Below are 19,189 nucleotides of genomic sequence, written 5' to 3' on the forward strand. Positions count from 1 at the left end.
ATTATTAGGATGCAACAACCTGTAGTCAGCAAGTCATTCAAATTTGTAAATACCACAGAGTTTTTTATTTCAGGCATAAAATTGAACCCAAATTTTAGCAAGATCTCCTTAGCAAAGAGGAGGACAAAATGAGCGTGTGGTCCTGTTGAAGAAAAGTAACGTATAGTTTGCGTACAGGTACTTTTTTCTATGCTACATATACTTTGTGGTTGTTACACCATTTTAGGGACACTGTCCTGCATTTTTGTCATCCAGCAAATTAGCAGCAGGATTATGGCCTATGAACAAGCCACCAGCCCTCTTGTATAGCATGTCTTCAGGTATGGAGGAGCGGGGATCCTACAAAGTTCTGCACACGCTAAAGCCCACAACAACTACATAAAAGACATGGAGCATTTGCTTATGAGACTTCGAAGCATTGGGTGGAAGGTTTTATCTCTTTTCTGGGAGTCCTTAAATATTGAACAACTGGGATGCTCAGCTTTCCTGGCTCAACTTTGAATCTCCATCATCTACTTGTAGTCAATATTGACTACAATGGCTCAGAGCACAGGAGAGTGTTGAAGACAACACGGGTAGCTGCAAATGTTGTAGGTACACTACAGTTTTGGAGGAACACAGTTCTAAAACATACATGTAGTTTGAATCTGGCTTCCTCTATAATCAAAACATGTTGTTTCATCTGCAAAACATCAAGAAGCTCAGAACAATGCTTATGCTTTTCCACCACAATGGTACAGCAAAAACTGTGTGTTTTAGGAAATCCAAAAATGACTAAGACTGCATTCATTTCTCTGCACCTGCTTTGAAGCATCAACAGGCTTGTTTACAACACCAGAATTCCCAAAATACTTACTTGTGGATGAAACAAGAATCCCGGGGAAGGTCTCAAGTATTTCTCTTTTAAAGCTTCCAGTGGGTCACTTAACTTTCTTTTTTCTACTCTGTAAATGTTAAAATTAGATTTGCTTGTGATGAATCAGTCTCAGATATTAACAATTACACAGCTAGTCATGTTTAAAATAGTCAGTTATACATCAAGTAATTTGTTTCTCAGAGATAACGGTAAAAGATAAGGAAGTACAGTCAACTCTCCATTCCCGCATGGAACTCATTACTGCAGGTGGGGGCTGTGAATCACCATTAAAGGGAGATTATACCATTTACATAGGAAATAATCCCATTTCAAAAGACCAGTAATAATTATAATAGGAACCAATGACTAACTACAGAGCACTTTTATGAAGAAATAAGGCAATCGAGTGTGCTCTCTGCTCTGAGGAAAGGAACTGAAGGCAACAGGAGCGTTGAGCAATGGGTCCCTTCTGGTCTGCTCATGAAAGACGACACAGCCAGAACCCTGGAAACCTCTCCTGGTGTGGACTCAACTGGCTGGTCACAAGCAGGACGAGAAAGGTCGGCTTGCAGGAACACACCAAATCCGATGTGCCAGCAACAAAAACTGCCATCAACTCATGTGGGCATTTAGACAGCAAAACACAGCACAGATAATTCAGCAGCAGTGTGGAAATTTGAGGGTTTTGCTTTTCTGATGCCTATGTTTTCAGGTACAGATTCTGTTGACTGTATGTAGACGTAACTCATGGCAAAGGAAGACTTGGTAACAACTGGCCTCATGCTACGCTGCCAGAATTTGTACAGATTTCATCAGTTTATAATGCAGGACCATAAAACATGGATCATTATTTCCACCACTTCAGGCATTTAAAATTAATATGACGCAAAGAAAACCTATGGCCTAATACAGATATCAATCTGGCAGTAAATAGCATCATATCCTGTTTCTTCATAACACATACCTGTTGTCTTATACAAGAGCATTGTCCAAAAACTTTGCCCATAGCATTTCTTTTTCAGATAAAGTAAAAAATTAACATGATTTACATGGCAATAACTTTTTTTTTAACAATAGCCTGTAAAATCAGTCACTTGTATTACAGACAAATATTTTTATGGCTAATATTTCTCTAAACTAATTTAGATGCCTGACTTTGGTTGGTTACAGATATATGAGCAAAAAGGCAAAGGGTAAGGAGGGGCCAACATGCACAGGACACAGGTGAAATCCAGATCCCAGTGAGATCCATCTCAGCACTACTGTGAAACACCACAGGTTCAGGATTTTGCCAGCAATTTTTAAAACCTCAGCTCATTGACAATGTCTCCTTGTGCACCCCCTGAAGCCAACAACAAGGCTCCCATTGATTTCATTAGGTGGCTCAGATTAACTAGCCTGTTGGTTGAGCTTCATAAACACAAAGACACTGTGCCTTCAATTATATTAACGAAATGCCCATTGCTTAAATCAGTGGGAAAAAAAAAAAAAAGGCAGAAATCACTCTCAATTTCCATGCTTTTTATACAACTTAGGACAAATTTGCTTCTTTCTTGTACTTATGAAATACTCTTACTTAACTCAGGAGGCACTAAAAAGGTGCTGTACAACTGGCAACCGAGTGAGATGCTCTGATTTCCAGGGAAGGCAGAGGGCAGTGGGAAGCATTTTGGAAGAAATCTGGGGTAAACCAGTGATATCAAATACACCATAAATATAGAAATATTCATTGCTGATGTCAGTTCATTTCTGGGTAAGAGAAAATATTCAACACCTGCATGTCAATCTGTGCAGGTTAAACTAATGACTTGCTGCAACAAGGACAGTCATGAAGACCTGCTAATTGCAGCATCACTGGACTCAGAGTTTGCCCCAGCAGGTCGGATCTGAGGCAGTGTGCACAGCTCAACGTACTACCTGGGCCACGCCATCCCCGGGTGGTGGGATGTCACCTCCAGGGATGGTGGGACACAGACAGGGTTGTTCTGCATCTGCAGGCGGGTGGCCCTGGCAGACACAGCTGCCTGGACCAAGGGATGCACATAGTCCGTTACCTGTAAATGGGATCCATAAAGAACGGGGTGGGCCTGGCGTGCTGCAAGGAGGACTCCGAAACTTTCCTTTGCTCGAGGTCGCCTCCTTTCTTTTCTCCAAAGACGTGGTTTTTCCGAGGCTCAGTTTGTTTTGTGCCGCTGGCTCGACTTCTGCTGCCCATGCTGAGATCTAGAGGCTGGTCCTGGCTTGCTGCAGAGGGGGCTGCTGGCTTTGAGGGTATGGGAGTGAGTGGCTTCTCCTCCTTACGCTTTATGGTGAGGTCAAAGGGAGACTCAGAGCTTCCCTTTGGGATCTTCTTTATTTCACTGGGTGATTGGGGCTCCACTTTCAAGGGTAACGGTCTCAAGTCTCTATCAGGAAATGGATACATTGATTGAGAGAATGCTGGAAAAAACGGGAGGGGAAACATGGAAGGGTAAGGTAAGGCTCCGACTTTTTTGTCTTGCAGCCCCACAAGTCCTGTTGAACCAAAGTACTTTTCAGCAATAGAAGCAATAGCCTTTATAGAATCATTCACCGCTCCTGACACCGCAGTCTGCTCCTCTAAGGATGGTGAGAAAATGGAATGATTGCTGTGGTCTTTCTTATTATTTATTGAAGCCAGGCTCTGCAGAGAGCTTACTTTGTCTTTGAACATTTTACCATTTTCTTTACATTTCTCTTTCTCACTTTCAATGTCACTTTCCAGATCAGAGCCCGAGGTGGTTTCCAGGTCACTGCCACTGGGGGTACTGACATCGTCAAGGTCAAGGTCACTACTCTCTGACTGGTCACTGAGTTTCTCATGCGGCCTCTCTTCAGAGGACCTCTCTGGTTGAAGCTCCACTGGCTTATTCTCCCCTACTGATGGTTGCTTATTTAGTGCCTTCAAAATATCCTGGGTGGCTGGCAGTATCTGAGGATTTGTCATGAGGGGACTTTGGCTTTTGTTTGTCTGATCTGCGCTCGGTAGTCCTTTAACAGGAGAACCAGTAGGTAGCAAAGGTGGCCTGTGGTACAAGCCTGAAGGAAACAGGCCAGGGAAGCTAAAAGAAAATCCAGGAGCTGTTGGAAAGGTAAGACCAGCAGGATGCCTATTGGCTCCAAAATAGTCAGCAAGGCCCGGATTTGCATGATTCATATTAACCATGGACGTTTTATCCATAGCGGGGGTTCCAGGAAGTGAAATGCCTTGGCCAAAAAATCCTCCTGCTGCAAAATGGTTCTTGCCCTCACAAAATCTCCTGTGTTTATTTAAGGAAGACGTAGTGCTGAACATTTGTCCACAGTCTTTGCACTTGATTTGGGTTCTGCAATCAGCATGCATGCGCTTATGACGACAAAGGTTTGAAAACTGAGTATAGGATTTATGGCAGACCTCACCTGTATGTAAACAACAACAACAACACATCTCAGGCTTTATGGTAATTGCCCCCACCCTCAAAATTTTGCAAATAACACCACTTTTTTACCCACCAAATGTCTATTAGGAAGCCGTAAGGAGAGCTCTAAGTGCACAAATATACAAAAAACTGTTGTAATCTTCAAAAGCAAGGCACCCAAGCAGACAAATGTCTAGAGTCAGCACCAAAACCCACTCCAACAAACCAGAAAAAGTCTGAAATCACTAAAAGACAAAGTGTACTTGTTTGCTCTTTGCATTGCACAAACGCTGCATATTTGATACCATTAATCCATATTGCATTAGTACCCAAAGCCCCACCAAGAGCCGCGGCTCGGTGCTGTAACACCGTACAAACCCATGGTGCTCCTGAGCGAGCGAGCACTTGTATCTTCAAATGACGTCCATTTATGTCACTATTCACACATGGAAAGTCATTAAAACAAATATTTGCAGGACCAGAGGGGTGACAGACAGAGCAGCCTCACAAAGCTTTCAGTCTGCAAGACCACAAGGATAGGAAAGGGGTGAAGGAGGAAACAACCAGGTATTTCCAATTGTGTACTCTTATTAACACCATTTTTTTTTCCACTTACAATTAAGAAGGTAATTTCATGAAATTCCAGGCAGATCTTCTAGAGTAACCTCAGTCTGGTACTCTCACATGTTCAAAGTGTTTCTATTCATGTAGTGCATATGTATAGTCCCTACAGGTGTCCGGGATACCGTTAACTTTAAATTCCACATCTTAATAACTTTACTAGGCATAATGTCACTTATTTGTCTCTTGTACATGAAAAAGTACACTATACTTCAACAACAATTTCCTTCAAGAATGCAGCTGTATTTATTTGCGTGTCTGATGCTCAAAACAGTTTGATGGATTTCCTTTCAAACTCCTCTGGGATGAGAAAAGCTTCAGCCTCACAAAAGAAGCACTTGGAGAAAACCTGAAACCTCAGAGGGGAGGAGATCTAGGAGTTCAAGGACCTGCTATCTGACTTGGCACATCAGAGCACGGCTTCCAGCAACCATTTCCAGGCGCAGGAGGCTGGAAGTGATCCCGGTGGTGCACAGGGAGACACTATGAAGAGTGAATCACATCATTGAGCCAATGGGATTTTACAGGTCCCTGTTTTTCTGGCTGCTACAGACCTTAGGGAGCAAATTGGGGCAGCAACCAAGTTATGAGTCTGTAAGCTAAAATGCGCTTTGGGAAAGGATGAATCTCCCCAGAGGCTTTTTATATCCCTTTCTGGCACCCTTTGCATAAGCAGGGGCGTTGGGCAAGTCCCAAGGCTGCGCTATGTCTTGTGCTTTTCGTTATGCTAAATTTTGTCTGTGGCGCTCACTACCTTCTTTCGAACAGTATCAGCTCCAGACTTGTTTAAAAACAAGGCTGGAACATTATCAGTAAGCAGTGTTATCCCTCTGTAATAAATATATATATATTTTTTTTCCCAGCCAGGAAAAAGCATGTAGACCCTTTATTTTTATTTAATTTGTGTTATATCATAAGCTCTCATCTTTCACACATCAAAGCCACACAACAATACACATTGTGTATTCCGAGGCCTTTTTAACAATCATTTTCATGATTTGAGACAGACTGACATAATTTACAATGGCTCTATTTTGAGCCTGCAAAGGAAACTCAATTGAATGTATCCCATCCTGCACTCTTGGTTCCCATGAACTGCAATCACGTCCTCTAACTTCCACTCGCACCGGGGCCGCACTAACCTTCCTGCTCCTCTAAATCTCTGCCCTTGAGAAACCTGACCACTTGTTGTCATCTCTTAACTGTTTACCTCTTCAGCGGGCTGCTTCATATCTCGGCAACAATGCTCCTATTGTTCCAGGGCCTGATCCTGCCTGATGCTCCTTTTTCCCTGTTCACAGCCCGTTGACATCCCTGGGACAATTGGTGGGGTAAAGAGTGCAGAATTGGGCCCAAACAGAGGAAATTTGCAATGCGGTAATTCAGGAAGAGTGTTTGTTGCTGTGTATCTGTTACCGTTCCCGCTGGAAATCTTCATTCACGAGGAAAGACAAGAAAGAAAACGGAGCAAATAAAAAATCAAATGAAAAATGAAGAAGAAACAAGATGGAAGAGAAAGCAAAAAGAGAGACAAGAAGGAAGAGAAAAATAAAGAGGAGGAGAGTAGAGGGAGGATGAGGAGGAAAGGAGATAAATTATTCTAGTCCCTTGAAAATGCTTGATTTTCTCTGGATAAGTAGTTTCTGTATCATTTTTTTTGGATTTTCTTTTATTTGCCTATTTAACATAGAACTATATTTAATATAGAACTATTTTTCATTTATTTGCTGCAGTATGAAGCTCTGATTTTTCTGTTTTCGCCTATTTTTTAGCCTAGTTGGAGGCATAAGGTTTCTGCTCCCACAAATGAAAGTCACCTCCGCACTTCCCAGTACAGAATCAGGCCCCTACCTTCACCGTTGAGGTCTCACACCAAGAGCTCCCCATGCTCCCATCAGGTTAATCACAGAAAACAAAACTAAACTGACTAAAATGGTAACTCGAGTGATGTATCCATAGATTTGCACAAGCTTCGTCTTGGATATTATGGGCAAATTCCATGTGTAAAGCAGGATAACTCTTATCAACACTGATAAGATATATATATGTTATATATATTACGCCTAGCGTATAGCAGCAGAGCATCACACCATATATATGTTTCCAGAAAAAAAGTCTCAAATGCATACATTTACAAGGCGAGGCTACTCTATAATCAGAAACAAATCATGTTTTGTGAAGTTCTGATCTTCTGCCAGGTTGTGTTGAGGGTTTACTCCTTATTCACATGACTATTAAATATAAAGCTTCACTCAGGTAGGCTTGACATGGTGAGCAGGTGAAAGGGGTGTTTTGGCACAGATTTGGTCTTCCTAAATTTTGGAAAGTTCTCCCTTAAAGAACATCGATACGTTATTAAATTATTATTCTCCGTTAGTATATTCAAAAGTCAACAGAACCAAGAAATATCCTACCCCAGAGAAAAGCAAAAATACTTACGATTAAGAGATATCCTTACAAACTGATACAGGAGATGCAAATTAATCATTTGACTAAACACATTTTATCTCAGTTTAAAAACTAAATTAAACCAATAACGGCAATACCATTAAAACCTATAAATATTTATTATTATAATCTCAATCAAACAATTAACAATTGTAATGAGGATTTTACCTTTTTGTGCATAAGAGATATTTAAAACTATTTTATGAGATGCTGCTTGCCCAAGGTGGCTCTTGCATTTACCGGGCAGTCTATTCAACCCACAGGCTTCTCAATTTTGGGCCCAGGTCCGAAGTCCTTACTCCCTGGAGTAGTCTTACTCTTGGGGACTGTCACCTGAAGCACATACCCAGCGCCCCACTGACTTGGGAGGAGATTCTGTATCTAAATCAATTGCACTATCTTGACCTCTGTGGATATTCTCAGGAGCCAGGACTCCTCAGATCAGTTCCTGTTACAAGATCTGCCTCTTTTTCATCATGACTTTTATTTCCAAGTAAAGCTTTGCTTGAACTTTAGTAGAAGTGGGACAGTTATCAGCTTTAATTGCTTCCACGTATCAAAGCAACAGAAGCTGGGTTTGATTTCACCTATTAGACCTTACTACACTCTTTAAATCTCAGAGACACGCTTTTAAGCAACTAACTTGTAAGGAAAGCTTCCCTGCTTGCAGCTTTTATTGCTCTACAGACCCCAGGTTTAACACAAACTCCCAATCTGGCTCCCAAATTACAAAAATTCATCTCTTGCCTATGCACACTCTGTACCATGATTGTCTCTGGACCTCAAATTAGCCAACGGTTAAGCTGCATATTTTCTACTTATTAAAAAAATTACTGTAAGTACTATTTTGAATATGTTCAGTCTATTATGGCATGTGGTTTCTATTTGGAGAGGCTGGAGATTTTGCGACGGCAGTGAGTAATTACCTTAGTGTTGGTGAGTTTTCACTCAAGCTTGGGCGGTGTACTGTAATAAGAGACAGTTGCCATAAACAGACTGGTACAAGTAAATCATGGTGTGTGGCCTTCTGGTGGAAAACAGATATCTCCTTTAGGTGACCCAACCTCCCTCCCAGTGCTCAGCAAAGCCTACCAAACATGTGGTCTCCAAACCCTTTTGTTCTGCAATTACATGGCTGTTAGTTGTAGGTTGCTCAATAGGTTTTCATCGCTCCCACTATACATGTGAAGAATACCAGTTGCTGTTTTGATTTATCAGAACAAACAGTAACAAAGAGCATTTGATAGATTATTTCATTTATGAGAAGTGCGACTTAGAGACTTTTACGTAGGGCATTGCAATGAGACTATCTGAAGACTCCCAACCTAGCCAGAAGTTACTATGTTCTAATAATTATAATCTTTCAACTGTAATTACTTAACCTGTAATAAGGTGTGAAAATTATTGGTGTTGTTTATTATTGGATCTAGTTATACATTTTCTCATTGAAGAAGCCCAAACCAAAAGTATTATCTAACCAACGGCAGGTATACAGATTTCACACAAATGAGTGTTTCAAACCAATATTCCTCCTCTTGAGGTAATTATTGTTGAGAGCAGCAAAAGATTAAGAAAATTAGCAGACAAGTAGGGGAAGTGGTAACAAGGTGCTTTTCAAGCCATAGCAGGTGCCTGGAAAGACCATGGTGGAGATGAGTGCTACCAAGAACAATATTCCTAAGTATTTTCTGCCTCTGCTTCCCTGGCGAAAGGGAGAGAAAGAACCCTCCCGCACCATGCACCCGGCTTCCCCATCTCCCAGCAGGATCTGGCTCAGCAGTAAACACAACCCGTGGGACTCTGAACATCCAATTTATAGCCCAGCACAGAGTCAGGCTCACATACGAGGCAAGTTTTATGGCTGGAGCAGCTGTTGTTGAACTCAATACTTAAACCTGGGACATGCAAAGGAGCCTCAAGGAGGGTGGCAAGCTCCTCCAACTGAAATACACTGCCTTAAGGTTTATTTTCCAGCTCTAGCAAAAGTCATGACATCTGCTGTAGAAACTCTGTGGCCCAAAATTAATTCCTCAAGCAACACAGTCTTTGTTGGCCTTGCCAAACTCTCAACATGTCCCAACCACAGTGGCAGCCACTGTCACCCTCCCCTGCCCGCCCTAGCACTGTCACCTCCCCCCTGTGCCAGCACAACCCCCGTCCCATGCAGCAGGGCTGGATCCAGCACAGAGAAGACAGGTACACTTATACAACACACAGTGTGTTTGAAAAGGAAAATTACATGAAAATAATACTTTGCATTGGACACATTATCCAGAACTCATTTAATAACTCACAGCCCCCTGAAATCAGTGGGAAATTCAAAGGGAGCACAGCGCAACCTCCTGCTTCCAGATTACGCTGCTTTAAGACAAAAGAAATAACACTTAACCAAAGACGTTTAGTTGAAGACTTACATATAAAAGGTTTGACACTGCTGTGGATGTGTTTATGCTGTTTGAGGCCTGAAGAAGTGGCAAAGGTTTTGCCACACTCTGGACAAGCGTGAGCACGAGCCCCAACATGCTGGGAACGAATGTGCCTCTGAAGGTTGCTGGGGTCCGTGAAAACCTGCTAGGAAATGAGTACTGATTAACCAAGAAACTTGACTGCGGAAGAAGTCAGTTATTATAAGAGTCTTTTAACATTCAAACCTGGGAGCTATTTGGGAGTATTTAAGATTAAAAACCTCACTAATGGGCGTCAATGGGAGCTGTGCCTGCAGGATGGGGCCTCAGTTTCCCACAGTCAGTCAAGTATTTGCTGGATCTGTTAACCCCTTGGCAGTCACAGCAGCAGATGCATTTGACCCTGCCTTTAGAAATTGTGCTTTTGAGGTCAGGGACTTCATAGGAAATGAGTCAAAATGTGGCTGCTTGAAACCTCTAAGCATTACTGCAATAGAAATACTTTATGGTGACAATTGAGTTTGTGACAGTGAGAAATCCTGTACACGACACAATCCTAGCACCCAAGGCTTGGTTGCATCTTACGAGTGTCAGCTCAATATAAAATTCCCACTACTGCAGCAAATCTACTTAAAAACAAGAAAGTCCTCATGCAAAAGGCCCAAGCTTTGGGAATCTGATAAAAAGCAATGCAGAGCACCACATCCTATATATACAATCTACTCAGAAAACCTGGTGCTGGGAAGTAATAGAGATGCTCTAGAGATGAGAAGTCCCATTGCTATTTCTTATTTTGATTTATATTGCAGTAGTGTCCTGAAGTTTCTGGTCCCAGGGGTTGGCACTCAGCTGAGGGAACCCATTGCCCAGGATCTCCCTGGGGTTTCTTCCCCCTCGGTGATCCTCTTACACCCCACTGGTCCTCGCAAGGCACCAAGCCCTGAGCCTGGAGATGCTCAGCATCCTGCATCAGAGCTCACTGCAGACTCCACAGCCATTTCCAAATTCAAAGGGGTAGAAAAATAACATATTGATAAAATAGAAGCGTAAATCCTTGAGAAACCATCTGGAGCATGGCAGAAGCCCTACACCCTCCTGCATCCCGGCCCTGGGCATCACCATTTCCATGCTCCCATACATTCAGAAGCACAAGAACTGCCAGGCAGCCTACAAATTCACTGTACCTTGGCACAGTTTTCACACTCATAGTGCTTCCCACTGTCGTGCGACATTTGGTGACGTATCAAGTTGGACTTCCAGTTAAAAGCTTTGGGGCACTGGTCACACTTGTACTCCCTCTCCTCGCTGTGCGACAGCATATGCTTCTCCAGGCTGTGGGAACAAGAACAGCGCCCAGTGAGGTCAAATACACAGATGGCAGAGCACATAATTACAGCAAAAAAAGCCCCAAAAGCCAAATCCTGACAGACACAAGTCCTTTGAGTACGAGGTTCATCCCAGCCATGAAGCAGAACATCCTCCTCCCTACCAGAATAACACATCGTCTCGTGTTTTGCCACTTGCAAAGGCTCCTGGAGATGCTGCTGCCATCGCTCCCTAAGGAGATTATTTAATACACCTCTCAGTATTTCACTCTGGTAATTCTTCCCTGCAGTCTGAATTATTTCTGCTTTATGACTTTCCCTCTAACCACACCTTGGATCCCACCACCTGATATAACTTCACTCTTTTGATGGGAGTTGATTTTTCTTACAGCAGAAATAGATGAGGATTAAGTCCACTGGAGAAGGACAAAATCAGCATAAGAAGCCTCTAAATACAGTACACTACAACTGCAGTTATACCTCATTATTATAAATCGTGTTCAATTGTGTAGCTGTTTATTAATTCCTTAGCAGTTTATTCAGTCTATCAGTAGGGTATCCAATCACCACTTAATTTCTGTTGCACATCTTTGAATTAATTTTTGCCTCTGAATTTTATGGATTACTGTATTATTATTCATTCGTAGCAAATATATATATTTTTAAACACTTGTATTGCTTGTTCACACACAGGGTCATAACTCACAGCATAGCTCAAGGAAAGATCACTGCATAACGTAAGAGTGGATTCACAGAAAATCCACTGGAAATTGGGATTTTTAGCCTGGGATGTCAAACTGTATGATTCTTTCCTCATGTGAAGCTCCCACTGATCTCTGCTGAATTAGTGGACAAAACCTGCCGGGTTTACCGTCTTGTTTGGTTTGTACAGTCCAAATAGCCACCTCCATTCTCAGGCACAAGTATTGGAAATGCTTTAACCCAAGGATGCTCTTTACTTCTACCCCTCTCAGACTCCTTCTTTCACAGGGAAAAAAAAAAATAGAATCTGGCTTCGCCTCCTAATACTTCTGTAACAATCAACTCTCCATCATACACTGGTAAACTAATTTACCATAAGACCTAGAGACTCTTGTCCCTGGCTGTGGCAACTTGGGGTACATGATCTGCCATCAGCACCGCGCAGTCCTGGCCCCCAGATTTCCATCTTCCTGCTCAGCTCTTTCCCCATTTAATTACGCACACCCTCAAGCATGGCTCGTTCAGGCCTTTTGTTTTATATAATCTGGATATAGCACACTTCGGTACTTTTTTTGCTGTGAACTGTCTTTGTGGTGTATTAGCCTTTCAATAATTAAAGAGTTCGGAGAATGACTGCATTCTCTCTCATTTTTCACTCTTTCTCACAGTACTGACCATCTATTTATGACAACTCCTTCTTTGTTTTCTGCCCTTTCTCGTCAATATTTAATATTTTAAGCTAAATTTACATTTCCTCAATGATTCCCATATGTTAGATATCGTCCCCTGGTTCATAGGCAGAAAAGAAGTTTAACACCGAGTAACTCGCGATGTGGAAAAATGTTGCAGCCCACATTGCTGCAACTCTTTCGATTTGATCTACCTCCATCAGACCTTTCAAATCAATCACTCTGATTGAAAATTAGACATGCAGAGCCGCATGCATACTGCTCAACATCAGCCGGTGAATAAGACCTGGTGTCTTGCACAAATTCCCATTCAGTGGGGTTGACCAAGTATGTGCGGAGCAATGTTTGGCACGCCATGTTTTAATTCTGCTGGCGTTAATTTGGCAGAACCGTAAAGATCAGGTCATAATGATACACTGATCTGAGATATCTCAGCATTACTATCAAATGTTGCCTGAGGTCAACCTTCCCTCGTCATGAAAGCATCAAGATGTAAATCTGAAAGGGATGTCCTGCAGAAAACCCTGTGCACTCTCAATACCTTCCTGTAATTTTCAAAATTTGTCATAATCTGCACTGCAATACATTATTTTTAAATAGCCACAAAAAAACCCACCATGACAGGGAATATGTAAATGGTCTTCAGCTTATAGAAGTTGTACTTTCTATTTCCATTCTATGCATATTTCAGGTACATATGCACATGGGTCTGTTTAAAAAGACAGCTATGTGTATAAGAAAAAAAATGAACCCCAGTATTTCAAGATAGTATGGCTATAAATATATATTAACATATAGACTTATATATGTTAACATCTAGAACCCGCCTCTAACTAGCACGGCTTGTTTGCAAAGACAAAATTGGTAACACCAGTGAACACCACTTGAAGATGTTCTAAGTTATTTCTACCCAAAATTAAGAGCCCAGACCTTAGCTGATCTGAACTATAATAAATCCTCTGATTTCACTGCAACCAGCCCAATCCATGCCAGCTAAAGGTCTGATTATCAGAAGATCCAGTTCTTAAGGACAAGGATCAGATTTCTGATTTATTGAGACTCCATTGCTTTCTATGCCATAAAACACCAACCAGCACAGAAGTCATATTGATCTTTGGATTGTATAGAAGATGAAGGTATCAGATTCTGCCCTGGCTGATGCCTGGCATGATCTGACTGAAGACATTACAGATTTTGCCTCCTTCGATCATGTTTTAAGCATCTACTCCTACCTTTGTAAGTCTGGGAAGACTTGATCACACTCTTTACACTCCTGGATTTCATGCACATCCCGAAGGTCATTCTCATTCTCAAGCTTTTTCTGGAAGTCCTCCTCCACCATGGAGAAGGCGGAGTGGGGTGTGCTGCAGGGGAACTTCTGGTGGTCTACAAGCTCAGCCTTGGACTCAAAGAGCTGGTCGCAGTCCTCGCAGCGATACTGGCGCTCCTCTGGAAGACAAACAGGTTGGACATAGGAAACCATGTCAGTTTTCAGTCATTTTTAACTACCATCCTATCAGGAGTTCCATGACGGTGTGGTTAAATAAATGGCTATTCAATGGCAAGGTGGAGAACCTCAAAAAAAACAAGGATGCCTTAGAACACTTAATAATAATGCTTTATTTCTACAATATTTGACAGTGCAGTCCTGCCTGGGTGACATCCAGTAGGGATCCCTAGCATCGGCTTAGTACAAAAGTCGGTGCGTTTATAGACCATCCTAAATGGTGATATACAGGGTCTGAGGTGGAGACCCAGTGGAAGCTGTCAGTCTCTATCTTTCTGAATGAAAGAGATTGACTTGGATGTGAACATCAGCATCTAAAATAGCCAAAAGGGTTCTTATAGAATTTTTAAAAGGCTATAGAGTTTTAAAAAGGTTATAGAGTTTTACTTCTATCAGAGTTCTTTTCCGACACCCAACCCTGTTCAAGTTAAGCCAGAGACACTTGAAACTGGGTTAATGAAGACAGGGGACCTTGCTTTAAATTCCATAAAATTGGTCATAATGTGTTTCTTACTAAAACTGAGTGTAAAAGATCACTCAGGAATACTGCATTCCATTAATTAACAATTCCTGAAAAATAATAGATTAGCTAAAGAAAATCTCTAAAACCAAACTTGTAGAAGAGTATCCCATGGTATTTTTTTTCTGCTGAATTTTTCTCCTGATGGTCCATACAAGGAGCCAGATACTCTGGTTTGGTTCTAGTGTTACCTGCCCTGCAGATATAAATGCCCAGGGCCTTTGAGTCAGAAAGGCACTGAGGGGTCTGACTGAAATCCCAATGTGTGTCATTGGTTGCTACTTGAAGGTTGAGTGGATCCAGAGAAAAATCCATCAAGATTCTGTGGTCCGCTGTCCATGAGCAATACTTGGCCCAGTCTGCTTCTAGATTAGCCCTTTGTGATATATTCCTGTGTGTGTCTGCAAAGATTTCCTCTGGTGACATTTATACAATAGCTACTTGACCATAGCGACTAGGCATGGAAAGCACAATGCTTGAAAAGGAGAACATCTTTAGCAATAACTAAACAAAGTTACTGCTATGGAAAACAAAACAAAACAAAAGCCACAAACATATAAAACCAAATTACAATGAATGAATAATCCCCACCTTTTTTCAGAACAAAAGATATTCCTCTACATGTACAGGCAGCTATAAAAAAAACACAGCCCTGAGAAAACCACTGTGTACAGTCCCTAAATCCTTGAGAATTTATAAAACATCCACATTTGCATGAACTGCAGCCTCATGGGCATCAAGCAGATATCCCACACCCACTCTTGCTATGGTTGGATAACCCACTATCCGATAGGCAGTGGAGCTTTTGAGATGGGGGACAGGTTTGTGGTCACCCAACCTGCAAAGAATGAGCAACAGCTCAGGAGTTTCAGACCCAGGATCCATGGGTTGGATGAGTAGTGATTAAGTGTCAGGAGGAGCAATGGCTCAAATGTTCTCACAAGTGACAGCAGCATTAACAACATGAGATTTTTCTCATTTCAAGGGGGCAGAATAACAGTTGTTTGACTAATTGACAAAAAATAACCTATAATCCAAGTCTATACATTTTTGTCCTGCAGAAACAGCACGGCCTAGAGATAACAACAGGAACCCTTCTTCTCCTTTTGCAATATCCACAAAAGGATCAAGATTGAATCTCAAAGCCTACTACAACCCTCAGTTACATCTGCAGGCCTCTGTTTCTGTTGTGGAGGTTTGAGTAAGTGAGGGGAAAACCTGAACGACATTAGGAGCTGCAAGGATACAATGCTGAGAAATATCGACTGTGCAAACTAGAGATCGCCAGATTAGCAGGTAGAAAATGCAACGTCAGATAAGTTGCATTCAAATGCAACATTGAATGAAGCTGCAAACCAGCATTAGTATCACTTTTGAAAGCAAACCCACCCTTCAGAGGGACTGAAGGAGTCATGATAATATCAGACTAGTTTATTCACTGAATACATTCAGATAAACAGACATGCAGAAGTTAGACAAACACGACTGTGGTCCAGCTTTCTTCCCTGGCTAAACTGAAGCCATCCTGGATTTCAAAAGAATTCCTACAGGGGAGAAATCTCCGTATCTTTTTTTGCCTAATTTAAATAATGCTTTCTATTAGATTAGATGATAAGAAGTGGCTAACCATGAATGTCCGGAGCCATTGTTTCATGCGAATAATCTTCACTCTTCATGAACAGTAAGAGCTCCTCTCCTGGCTCAATATCCGCTACCACTCTGTAGAATATCTGGAAAATAAAAAGAGACAGCAACATGACTACCACAAAAGACAAAGAGGCATAAACCACTGCCAGTGAGTATTACAGGATCGAAACCTCATGGCCAGACTCTGCCGCATTGTGGGTGCTGGTTGTTGGTTGCTGAAGAGGTGCCAACTTTGGCTATGGCAGGTCTGCTCCTTCCAGCCCCAAAGCCATTGGAGCATTGGGTGCTGTGAAAACTAAAAGGACAATTGCTTTCAACAGCCTCTGCTGCAAAATAGGTTACGTGGTGGCTGCAAATACCACCAGCAATTTGCATGCTTAGTTATACCAAACCCATGTAGCCATAAAATGCATCCCTGAGGAACCTGCATAGGTGAAATAACTCCTGTGGCACTGGGAAAAGCTACTAAAACTGTCCTGAGAAGATGCTGCTGATCAAACAGTGGGCATCCAACCCCTCCACTTCAATAATCTACACAGTCCAGGAAGTCACTTATACAAACCAGTGTGCCTGGTTACTCCGTAGCTTCAAACAAGAATCAAAGGAAAAATCAGTCCCAGATGAAGAAAAGCCACCAACAGCCAAAGCCACTGGTGGAAACTCTGGCCAGTGGCACCTGGTCCCCCAGCACAGGTGATGTTGGGGTCTGTGTTTGTCGTTGGGAAGGAGCCCAGCGGAGAAGCCAGGGGCTGCTCCCTGGATCTGTGCACCCAGAGCAAGCACGTGCCGGCACCGGGAGGCTCTGCCGAAAGGAAATTCCCAAAATCCATGTGGCTGCTTTCTGTCTCAGCAGGAAATGTGAAGAGCACTAAAAAGCTCCACGAAGCAGCTTAAATAAATATTAGTAACTTCCTCGGGCTTTGTTAAACAAAAACACATGACATCTCTGTTTCCTACACTAAAAAATGATGCATTTGCATTTTCTCGGACGAATGTATTTTTAAATTTTTCACTCCCGAACTCTTAACTCTCAATACCCATTTCAGGGCAATGTGAGAAAGGCAGAAAATCACCTCTACCATTTAAAGTCTAACAGATGGGTTTGTCACAAAGCAGGTACAGGTATCTAGAGATGGGCGGGTATTTTCCTCGCCAGGCCACACATGAACCGTCACCCATAGGGTGGCCCCGGCAGCAGAGCACATACCGATGTCCTCCAGGAGGTGGCCGTATAGCCTTATCGTTTCTTTCTGCACAAGCAGCCTTTGCCCACAGATCTTGGCTAAATATCTAAAAATAATGAAATAAGTTGCATTTTCCTCGCATATGTTTTCTTTTCTTCACTTCGTCCCAAAACCGCTCCGGAGGAGGCACATGTGAGTGGTGGTGAAGGCTGCCAGGGCCAGCTCGTCCCACCACCCTTATGCTCGCCCCTCTCCAGGTGCCAGGAGTGCTGGGAAAACACATGGGGCACAAGGTACCCATGTCACAACCCCTTGCTTATGGCAAAATTTCCCCACAGAAGCCAGGAGAAGGAATTTATGGGCAGCTTGATCTGCCCAGGCTACACCTCCCTCCTCTTTCACACCATCATCAGCTGGGTTTGCTTGGGCTTGCCATTTTTACCCCATGTCGAGGGGATTTTGAGCTCCACTGAGTATTTTGAAGGGTGCAAGGAGCCAAAAGAACCACAGCAGGGTCTCATGCATGTCTCTTCATGCAGCCGGGTGAATACTTGGTACCACAATCCCCTCTGGAGCTGATGCTGCCCCGAAGAACACAGGGCTGGTGTGTGGGCTTTGGTGTGCTGGGGATGCGGCCGGGGCAATGAAACTCATTTGATTAAAGTCTGAAATACATTTAAGTGAAGCCAGCTTTTAACTCCTGCAAATAAATCTGGTCAGTGCTACATCCAGTGAACATTTTTTAAGCTAAATATATTAAAAAACAGGTTTTTTCTTCCAGAAGTATAACGGTCTCCACATATCCAAAAGGGAAGTTGCAGTCCAATCTATGGAAGATAAACCAAGTTGCTGGCTGGCCTTGGGTGGAAATAGTATGTGCAAGACATGCGGCATTGGATCCAAGAGACTTCTGCAGACCTCGCAGCTATGACAGCACCCAACTCCCACTTGGGGTGGGAGCAGGATCAGGCCCACCCTTTGGCCTGGTGGGACCGCCATGGACTCAAAGGGGACTGTGCCAAAGCTCCTGCTCTGCCCAGGACCGATCCGCCCGGAACTTGCCTCGATGCTGCCGGTTTTGTGTCACAGTCGGGTAAACTCAGCTGTTCCTCTGAGGTCAGCAGTGCATCCACACCCAGGAGCAAAGAAAAACCACAGTGAAGCCTTCTCCAGTATTTTTCCTCCTCTGCTCATGCTGTCCTGTCAAAGGTATTTTGACAGACCTTTTCACCTCTCGTCGCAAAGTGAGGACACGTGGACTGTACAGTGGCATAAAGAGGGTCTTGTTCACAAAGTGCTGTGCTGGGGTCCATCACACCTCTTCGGAAAGCCCCGGGACAATGCAGCGTCTTTCTTGCAGCTGTGCAACAAATCCCTATCCAGGGTGTAAACTCTGCAGCCAATCGTCCTGTGTTGGTATTTGAAAATATCAGAGGTGACTGAGCTGCTCATCAGAAACTACCTGGTCAGCCTTCGTATACCTCAGTGGGCAGACAGGATGCAAGTACCCAAAAAGCTCTATGCTTCAGGTTGAGTGACGTTTCTATATCTTGAATCCTGGAACTGATGCTCTCCAAAGACAAGGTCCAAGTGGCAGATTTCCAGCTCTAGCATTTTGACATCGTTATTATTATTAAAATACTACCTTTAATTATTATTATTAAAAATAGTTTTTTAAAAACCCCAAGTACACTAATATTTTATACATCAGGTTGTGTTCCGAGAGAATCTAAACCAAAACATGTTGAACTTCAAACCAAACCAAGCGCACAGTTAAATTTAATCTGATTTTTATAGCTGTCCTTATTACTTAATGTGAAAAGCTTTTTTCTCACTCTTCCCACTTAAAACCTCCTGGAATTACCTTGT

The 19,189-nt window shown here is 42.7% G+C and overlaps 1 protein-coding gene across 6 annotated transcripts in view; it reads right to left on the reverse strand.

Moving 5' to 3' along the window:
* The window catches only part of MECOM (MDS1 and EVI1 complex locus), a 335,520-nt gene that overhangs the window by 18,813 nt on the left and 297,518 nt on the right, over positions 1-19,189 (reverse strand). For 3 of the 6 annotated variants that reach the window (XM_082056554.1, XM_082056552.1, XM_082056556.1), the window contains 6 exons: positions 16,117-16,219; positions 13,695-13,911; positions 10,931-11,078; positions 9,756-9,912; positions 2,911-4,273; positions 857-944 (listed from right to left, as the gene is read on the reverse strand). In XM_082056554.1, the coding sequence (XP_081912680.1) occupies positions 857-944; positions 2,911-4,273; positions 9,756-9,912; positions 10,931-11,078; positions 13,695-13,911; positions 16,117-16,219 (2,076 nt within the window). The remainder of the gene's footprint in view (positions 1-856; positions 945-2,910; positions 4,274-9,755; positions 9,913-10,930; positions 11,079-13,694; positions 13,912-16,116; positions 16,220-19,189) is intronic. The other 3 variants (XM_082056555.1, XM_082056553.1, XM_082056557.1) reach the window with 2 other exon arrangements.

The sequence above is a fragment of the Streptopelia decaocto genome, assembly GCF_964273445.1.
Source record: "Streptopelia decaocto genome assembly, chromosome: 6".
Taxonomy (NCBI): Eukaryota; Metazoa; Chordata; class Aves; order Columbiformes; family Columbidae; genus Streptopelia; species Streptopelia decaocto.